The 8,703-nt window shown below is 52.6% G+C and overlaps 4 protein-coding genes across 4 annotated transcripts; 1 reads left to right on the forward strand and 3 right to left on the reverse strand.

Moving 5' to 3' along the window:
• Nucleotides 1–928, reverse strand: K489DRAFT_168460 (uncharacterized protein). The gene has a single exon (XM_033599350.1). It carries the CDS (start codon nucleotides 604–606, stop codon nucleotides 103–105), a length of 504 nt encoding a protein of 167 aa, XP_033454757.1. The 5' UTR covers nucleotides 607–928; the 3' UTR covers nucleotides 1–102.
• Nucleotides 929–1,627: 699 nt separating this feature from the next.
• On the reverse strand, nucleotides 1,628–4,043 carry K489DRAFT_422265 (cytochrome P450; the record flags this gene model as incomplete). Its single annotated transcript, XM_033608235.1, has 7 exons — nucleotides 1,628–2,208; nucleotides 2,269–2,322; nucleotides 2,382–2,754; nucleotides 2,803–3,106; nucleotides 3,159–3,297; nucleotides 3,355–3,552; nucleotides 3,604–4,043. 7 exons carry the CDS (start codon nucleotides 4,041–4,043, stop codon nucleotides 2,052–2,054), a joined length of 1,665 nt encoding a protein of 554 aa, XP_033454758.1. The 3' UTR covers nucleotides 1,628–2,051.
• Nucleotides 4,044–4,689: 646 nt separating this feature from the next.
• On the forward strand, nucleotides 4,690–6,366 carry K489DRAFT_366005 (uncharacterized protein; the record flags this gene model as incomplete). Its single annotated transcript, XM_033602735.1, has 2 exons — nucleotides 4,690–5,651; nucleotides 5,705–6,366. 2 exons carry the CDS (start codon nucleotides 4,693–4,695, stop codon nucleotides 5,883–5,885), a joined length of 1,140 nt encoding a protein of 379 aa, XP_033454759.1. The 3' UTR covers nucleotides 5,886–6,366.
• K489DRAFT_435679 (uncharacterized protein) lies at nucleotides 6,337–7,941 on the reverse strand. The gene is made up of 3 exons (XM_033608608.1): nucleotides 7,443–7,941; nucleotides 7,136–7,359; nucleotides 6,337–7,065 (listed from the first exon to the last, which is right to left on the reverse strand). Exons 1-3 carry the CDS (start codon nucleotides 7,788–7,790, stop codon nucleotides 6,474–6,476), a joined length of 1,164 nt encoding a protein of 387 aa, XP_033454760.1. The 5' UTR covers nucleotides 7,791–7,941; the 3' UTR covers nucleotides 6,337–6,473.
• Nucleotides 7,942–8,703: the final 762 nt, after the last annotated feature.

An 8,703-nucleotide genomic window follows, 5' to 3' on the forward strand; every position in this document is an offset into this window, starting at 1 on the left:
GCGGCAATGGCTGTCGCTGCCGGGCAACACGAACTGGCTGATGGTGATCGACAACATCGACCGCGACTGGCAAGGCAGAACAAAGGACGACCAGGCATACGACTATCGTGAATTCTTACCGCACGCCGACCGGACATGACGCTCAGGATGTGAACCAGGAACGAGCCGTAAAGGTCCCCGGCGTAGAAGAGATTTGCGACTCGATGTCCCGCCACAAGACCGGCGCGGAGAAGGCCTGTGGCGAGAAGTAGAGCAGTACGCTGCAGCTCCGTTTGCGAATACATGAAAAATTTGGGGATGCTGGTGGTTCCTGTTTTCAAGATGGTCATGAAACATTCTGGGCATATCCGGATTCGAATCTCGCCGAGGGATTCGTAGCTTACCACCCGTGCGCATGACAATGCCGTCGCTTTGCTCATCCGTCAGAAGAAGCGATTCCGACCGAGCATGAGCAGCCCAGTACTCGGCATGATCGATGATAGGCAGATCTGTCAGGGTGACAGGATGTGCCTCAGAGGCAGGCAAATCCCGGTAGAAGCTCGAATAGAAAGGCGCTTTGGAGCGTGCCTGCCGGACGAGACTCTGTAGGCGCAAGTCCTTTTGCATGTTGAAGAGTCAGCGAGACAGAAGTCCGTGATGGTGTCTGGTGGGGTTTGCGAGATTGGTGGAGTAAACGATAACTGTGCTCACACATGTACCCGAGGATCATGAAGGTGTGTGTTTGACAAGTCGTCATGGAGGTATGCTAAACGTTTCATCCCCGCCTAGGTAATGTTCTGCAAGACTGTCATCGCGAAATCGCCGATACTCTCCGTTGTGTTGGACGGGTGTCCATCTTCCACGATTCTGATTGCCATCGCGAACATGCCCGACTGACCTCGGTCGGCCGTAGATCAAATATCAGGAGCGATTGACAGCTCCCTGGGCCACACCAGATTCGGACACCAGGGCCGCCAGCTCCAAATGCTTTCCGGACTACCAGTGCAAAACACCTGGATTAGCAGACGTGGGTGCCCACGTGCTCCAGAGTCGAGCGTGTGAAAGGTGTTCCACGGCGACGTTAGGAATGGAGTCGTGAAATGGAGATGGTAATCACTCAGAATGGAAACGATCGCCCTTGGTAGTATCCTGGGCGTGGTACTCCACGACACCGTGGCAGAACTTACATTTGATCCAGCCAAGTTCACGATCCACGGTGTTGGAAGGGTCTAGGCATCGGCCTCGAAGTGCTTTACAGCTACATAATTGCGATGCAGGAGGGTGACGGCACTTCGCCCACTCCGAGCTCTCTCCCTTCTCAGATAGTGGGCGACGGCAGCGGCGTGGATAATCCGATTATACGACTAGCATCGCACGAGAGTAGCTTTTGCTTGCACCAGATGTGTCCCCGTATGTTCGCTATACGTGAATCATCGCTTAAGCTTTTCTCGGACGAATCACCCGTCAGGCGTATCTCGGACGATTCACTGCTTGGGCTGGTCTCGGACGAATTACCGCTTGGACGTTTCTCGGTTGGCTCTCGTCAGCTGGCGCAGCACACACAAACGACTTTGCTGCAAACGGCCGCGGCGGCACAACCCCTACCCTCATGATTGTGCAGCGGCTGCAGCCTCAGGGCCATTTCAATACTATGACAATTGCAGAGACGGCGATTGGAAGCCATCAAGGAGCACATCGGTAAAACCGCCTGTAATCGGGAGAGGCGCGCTTGGTCCAGATAGGTTGGTTGCAGCTGCTGTACCTCGATCTGTCCCTAGCGGCCTGACTGTTCAGGCTGATATCGAACAGAAATAACAGATGGGGGCTCTTCACAGATTCTGCTATGCCGGACCATAGGATCGTGGGATGAAACAGATTAACACGACGGCTCAATTCCATCGTGTTGTGTTTGACAATCAAAGTATTGGCCCGCTACAGAAAGGTGCATCGTATTTCGGAGAAGCAACATCTGATCCCGACTCAGTGAGCCATGGCACGTGCATGGCAATGTGCTCGACAATGCGGGAGCATTTAGGATTTGAAATTTGACTTGGCGCTTCGCGCCGCGTGCGTCAAACCTTGCGGGGCGTTAGGACGACGTTCCAAGACCCGTCGTGGAACTGCATCGTAATGAATTGGCGGAACTCGATGTGCTTGTACTTCGGTTCTTCAATGTCGAATCTAGACAAAATGTTCGCGGCGACGGTGCGAATTTCGGCGTAGGCGAAGCTAGCGGCACGTGCTTGTTAGCCACAGTCTCGTCAACTTAGCGTGATCCTCGAAACTTACTTCTGGCCGATGCAAGAGTGTTTACCAGTGGAGAAGGGGTAGTACGCGTCCAGACTGTCCTTCTTGTTAGCTCTCTTCACCCCGGTTCTGGCATACATCCACGTGAAACTTACTCGGGGGCCGGCGCGCCTTCGCGTTCGTCTTCATCCAGCCACCTTTCGGGCCAGAACATCTGAGCCTGGGGCCAGTATCGCTCATCCGTGTGGAGCTGCCTATAAGAAGCTGAGACGACGGTGTAAGGAGGAATCTCGTGCCCGTCGAGAGTGACGCCCTGCTCAATGGTCCGTCGACCCATCTCGGATGCAATCGGGTGGAGGCGCAGGTTTTCCTTAATGCAAGCTTCGAGATACTTGAAGACCTGGCCCTCGCGCACCGTTTTGCTATCAAGGATAGCGTCATGACGGCCCAGCGCTGGCAATGATGCCAAGAGCTTCGCGCGGACCCTCGGGTTGCGAGCGAGCTCGAGGAAAAGGCAAGCGACAGTGCCTATGGACTGTTAGCTTCGTTCACCGCCTGCCCTAGCGAAGTACGAACCGGAGGTGGTCTCGGATCCTGCCAGCAGGATCTCCGACATTTGATCGATGATGTCTTGGTTCGTCATCCACGCTCCAGTGTCAGGTCTTTGGCCGTTGTCGAGCATATGCTGCAGGACATCAATGCGGTTGGTCCCAGATTGCCCGGCTCGCATGTCGATGAGCTCTGAGATTGCCTGCGATGTGTGGTCAGCCTGTGTGCCACGACAATGGTGAGCAGACGGTATTACCGATGTCATCGCTTTCGGCCAGTCAAACTCGATGTTGATGCCCATGCGGCGAAGCGCGCGCTTGAAGAAAACAAACTGTGAACTTGTCAGCCGGGCCTCGCGCGTGGACTGCTGGATTTGAACTGACTCGGTATCGGTTGACCTGACCATCGAAAATGGCATTGGGAATCCTTGACCAAGCCTGGTCCCTCTTGGAGACAATTCTGGACGGATCGAAGATGTTTTCGATCTGGCCGAATCCCTTGTCGAATGCGCTTCGTCCCATACTGCAATCGTGTCAGTCGCGAAATCATTCGTCACACGCAGACAGCCTGATGGCATACATGTCAAGAGCAAGACAGTGAAGGTCCCGCATGAAGTCGGTCTCGATGAATCCGGTATTCTGCCTGTCAAGCTCTCGGTAATAGCACTCTAGGAGCGTGGTAGTGCAAGCTTTGAAGAAGAAATCCAGTTTGTCGACCGACGTGACGGTGAACGCAGGTCCAAGGAAGCGCTTCAGTTTGGAATGTGGCCCGGCGCGGCTTCAAGCAGTCAGTACGCTGTCCCCACACGACCAGGATCTGGTATCTTACATTTCCCCGAAGAGCCCAGGAGAGTTGCGATCTCGGGAGATCTCGGCGTACATGGTGACCTTGGGTAAGTCGATCGTGTGGAGGATCTTCTGGACGCCATCTTTGCTCGCTACCCAGATTTGACGAGGTCCGAGGCGCATAACATCACCATACTTGCGATGACCCCTCTCCACGTCCTTCCAAATGGTGCCTCTTGCGAAACCCCATTTCAAATGGAGCGTGGTAAAGGGTGCATACCAAGGTCCGGGTAGCTGAGATAACTTGGGAGAGGCTCGGAAGCAACTGACGACCCAATGGATGAGGACTGCAGCCACTGTCCCAAGTGCAAGGAAAGAGCTTGGAGAAAATTCAATGTAGTTGATGCTCAACCCAGGCACGTGCTGGGAGACGTCCCATCCGCGCAGGAGCTCAAGCGACGAGAAAAGCAACGTAGAATTCATGATGTGCAATGGTTTCGGCCATTAAGATTTCGAGGGCGAAATTCTGTCATATTTATACACCAAAAGCTTGTTCGCCCGCCAGGTACACTAGCTGCCCATCTGGCGCATCCAGACTGAGAACTTGCCGTGATATCTTGCCCTGGATTTCTCCGAAGAATATCGTCATTTTGTGATCGTCAATGCCTACACGAGAGTTTGTTCGGCGAGTGAATCGTAAAATGCCGGTCAAAGCCCGTGCAGGCTGCATATGCAACCCCGTACAGGCTGCATATGCAGCCTAAGTTGACACAATCCTTCCACCTTATTCACAGACGTTGTTAGTATGTGGTCGGGCGACGTCGAGGAGGGGGGGTACGAATCACCAACTTCGATCACTACACTGCTCGGAACAATCTCGTGCATATTACGCTACGCATAGTGGCGTCATAGCGCTGGGAAGGAAAGACAAACGCAGACGTTGGGTCCAAAAGGAACGATATCGAAAAGACCCTGATCAACCGAGGCTGTAAGTTTCCGGTATGGTGATTCAAGAGTATAATGTAGAAAGTGACTGCCCGAGCAGTAAACGAGCTAGCAATCCCATAGCGAACAAAGAACCCCTTCCGTTCTGATCTGCCTCTTCACCAGCATTTCTCCCCCATCATCAGCAATGGCGGCAGCATCGATGAAAACGTCCGATACCAGGCCCTCTCTCGCCCAGCTGAGACAAACGATACCTGCCCGGTGTTTCCAACGTTCCACCCTCACTTCATTATCATATGTTGCTCGCGATCTGACCCTCGTCGCAGCGGTCGCGACGGCAGCATGCTACATCCCATCCATCAGCCTGTACTGGATCCGTGTGCTGGCGTGGGTGGCATACGGCTACATCCAAGGTCTGCTGTTCACCGGAGTTTGGATCATCGCTCATGAGTGTGGCCATGGTGCCCTCTTTGATGACAGCAGGCTTGGCGACACGATCGGATTCGTGCTTCACAGCTTCCTCTTGGTGCCATACTTCTCCTGGAAACACAGCCATGCGAAACACCACCGTTACGCCAACCATCTGGACAAGGACACGGCCTTTGTACCGCGCCGTGAGCATGAGCCCAGCGTTTCCAAGTGGCTGCACGAGGCACTGCATCTGTCTGAAGACACGCCATTGGTGACTCTCATCCTATTGATCGGTCATCAGATCCTCGGTTGGCCTATCTATCTCTTGATGCATGCCACTGCGGGAGTGAACAACTTCTCCGCAAAAGCCGACACGGCATGGTCTCTCGAGTCTCACTTCCACCCAGGTTCGACAATGTTTTCTGAAAGCCAGCGAATGCAGATTCTGCTATCGGACCTTGGCTTGCTCGCGATGGGTACGCTGCTGTGGCTGGCGGCCCAAAATTTCGGCTGGCAAATCCTGCTTCTCTACGGCGTCCCATATCTATGGGTCAATCATTGGATCGTTGCAATCACATTCTTGCACCATAACCATCCCGAAGCAAAACATTTTGAGAAGACCGCATGGACCTTCGCCGACGGCGCGTTGAACACGGTGGACCGCGACTTTGGTCTGGTCGGACGCAAGCTCTTCCATGGCATCATTGAGTTTCATGTGGTGCACCATCTTTTTCCGTGAGTGGGACTAACTTGTGGAGCCGCCGATATGACGCTGACCCTTCTCGCAGGCGTATGCCATTTTACCATGCCGAGGAGGCTACTCAAGCAATTGCATCAGTGCTGGCGCCAGCTTACTTGCGCGATACGACACCATTCTACTGGGCGCTCTGGGACGCTTTCCGTTCATTGGATTTCGTTGCACCGTTGGAGGGCGCACCAGGTATTCTCGTCTGGCATGCGAAGTCGTGAACTGATCCTACTGGTTTCGCGGTTCACTGATGACTGGGGAGGTAGCAGGAGGCCATGGAGGCACGTTTGTGCGAGCAGCGTTGTGGGTTGGGCACTGCCAGGATGCTAGCCCTATTGGGTCGCACTTTTCGCCGATTGACATCACGGGTTGCAGCCATGATGATATGGCCTCCGACAGAGGCTACGACCATGTACGAGCTTCAGGCTCGGCATGTGCAAGCTAATATGGGCTGAGGTTGCACAGATATTGTGGAGAGACACCTCATGATCTGTGAGTGGTGTGAGGTCTGCAGAGTGTGGCTGCAGAATGTGGCTGATCGGGCCGAACTTAGATGCACCTCACCACGTGATACCGTGGTGTACAGATCGGATGATAGATCTATCTTCGGGGCGGCTCTACTTGCTTTAGAACTCGTGCGAGCCTGCATCGGACATTCGTCCGAGATTCCAACAGTGATCGTCTTCCAAAAACAAACCTGCCAATTCTTCATATATGTCAGCTGTCTCATTTACATCGCAAGAGTTATATCGTCGCTGTCTACATCTTCGTTCCAGCGTCATAGACACCATGGAACGCCTTAGTGGTCGTCAAAGTTCCATTCTCGGACGGCTGTTTTCTAGTCCCGCCAGGAACTTCGACATGGTTTTAACCTCCTCAACCTTTTTACTCAACCAGCTTGGCGGCGAGCTTCCATATCCTAATGTCAGCTCGGCCATGACGGTCCACAACGTTTCGCTTCGCAATCTTGCCTCAACGCTTTTGTCGCACAGATCCATGACTGCGCGAGCGTACTCATCTTTGGTGACCTTTCCTTTCGCAGCCTTGGCTACGTCCTGAAGCTCTCGTGTCCGGGTCATCAGGGCGACAGCTCCGTCCTTCATCGCTTGAGTTTTACTGACCAATAAGAAGGCAGTCCGGCGTCGATCCATGACCGTTTCGTTGATCTTGGTAAGTGCTTCTGTGATGCTGGTTTGCTGAATGTAGTCGTGCTGCACCTGGCTGATCTGGCCCTCTAGTTGCGACACACTGGATTGGGTCTGTGCCAATGAGCTGTCAAGATCACTGATCTCTTGATCTAGACGAGAAGCCTGGTTCTGAAGATCAATGATCGCCTCTCGAGACTGTGCGGCTTTGACTGTTGCCTGGACCACTGCACCCATGGGGCCCATGAAAGCCGACTTCAACTTGTTAGCCTGGGATTCTTTGAATTATTCTTCAAGGAAAACAACTTGGTCGCACTTCACTCACCCTGAAGTCTGCTCCGGGTTTGGCATCACGAATTGATTGCAGTCTGGATGCCACGTCTTCTCGGTCGCGCCGTGCTTTATCCAGCGCTCTTGCCAAGTTGGCAACAGGTTCTGTGGCCTTGTGGAGACTTTGCTGACTAGTAGAGAGATCTTTTTCGAGACGCTCGCATGTAGTACGATTATTCAACATTAGTGGACGCAATTGCTTGTCGCACAGCTGTCCGCTCTACATTGATTCGATCAGTAATTAGTATGAGTCAGGATTCAAGCCAAGATGGACCCCAAAAGCTCGTTTCCAGGTTTCCATACCTCATCGAGCATCTCGGTGGCTTTAGTAGATATCTCCTTGGTCTCTTGCTCGAGAGCGACGAAGGCATCAAGCAATGACAAAAGTGGGCTTTGGTCTGTTTCCCGTACAGCGGTGTTCCCATATAGTCTGAGGTCATAATCCCCGCGAATCGACTCGGCTAGCTTGAGAAGCTCATCGAAAGCAGAATCCAATGGAAAGCTGATATCGTTGATAGTCGAAGTGTTGAGTTGAAACAGCTTATCCAACGCGGCGAGTGAATTCTCGAGCTGGACAAACTCAGCTTTGCAGCGATCGACGCTGATGATTTCTCCGGCATCAGGCTCAAGGGAATCAAACATAGTCTCCATTATGTCGAGTGGGACCAGATCAGATTGTGAGCGATTGTTATGCGTTGATTTCGCGCCTAGGAACCAGTCAAGAATGTTCACGCTGATCTACACTGATCAAAGGTCCACAGTATATGAGATGGGTGCTTTAGGCAAATCGTCAATTGCAAGACCAGGACTTGACTCCATATGCTCGTTGGCGGCGATGGAGTGATGGTACCGCACGAGCGTCATCGGCGTCTCCGATACCCGCAACAACTATGAACGAGCAAACATCGCGGTTGTCACACTACTGCAATTCTTATTGCACCGAACGGAGTTGCCGGCGTCTGGAGCGTCCGCTCGTGCGGAGGAGCATGGCGCATGAGCTGATGTGGCGTGATGGTGTCGGCTTGAGCCCCACAAAATCGAAAGCCTCGCGTGAGGTTTGCAGAACGTGGCTGATCGGCCCACGATCTAGGTCGCTCTTCCACGTGGCATATTTTGATCAGACGACACCTGCTCTTCTTGACATTCACTTCCATCTAGGCGTATTTACTCTGGACCGTCTTGTAATCGTGAATCGCACAGATCATCGAGCGGACGTTGCCAACATATCGACCTCTTTCACAGAAATGTCGTGCTTCTAATGCACCGGACGTAAAAGGCCTCTGCATCACCTTTGTGTGAATCCCTGTCGCCTCTTCTTGTTTCTTCAGCTGAAGATGTTGGTGAACTTATCATACGGTCTGTATTTACCCTTTTGTGAGGTTTATGACGCTTTATCAATATCACTTCAACTCAAGGTGTTAGTGAACTTACCATGCTGTCTGTATATTACCTTTCTTTGCGAACTTGTGTCGCCTTCTTACTATCACTTCAACTATAGGTGATGTGTACTTGCTATACTGTCTTTACGTGTTAGATAGTAGAACTTACACCAAGAAAGTGTTAT

This window comes from Dissoconium aciculare, assembly GCF_010015565.1.
Source record: "Dissoconium aciculare CBS 342.82 unplaced genomic scaffold K489scaffold_34, whole genome shotgun sequence".
In the NCBI taxonomy this organism is placed as follows: domain Eukaryota; kingdom Fungi; phylum Ascomycota; class Dothideomycetes; order Mycosphaerellales; family Dissoconiaceae; genus Dissoconium; species Dissoconium aciculare.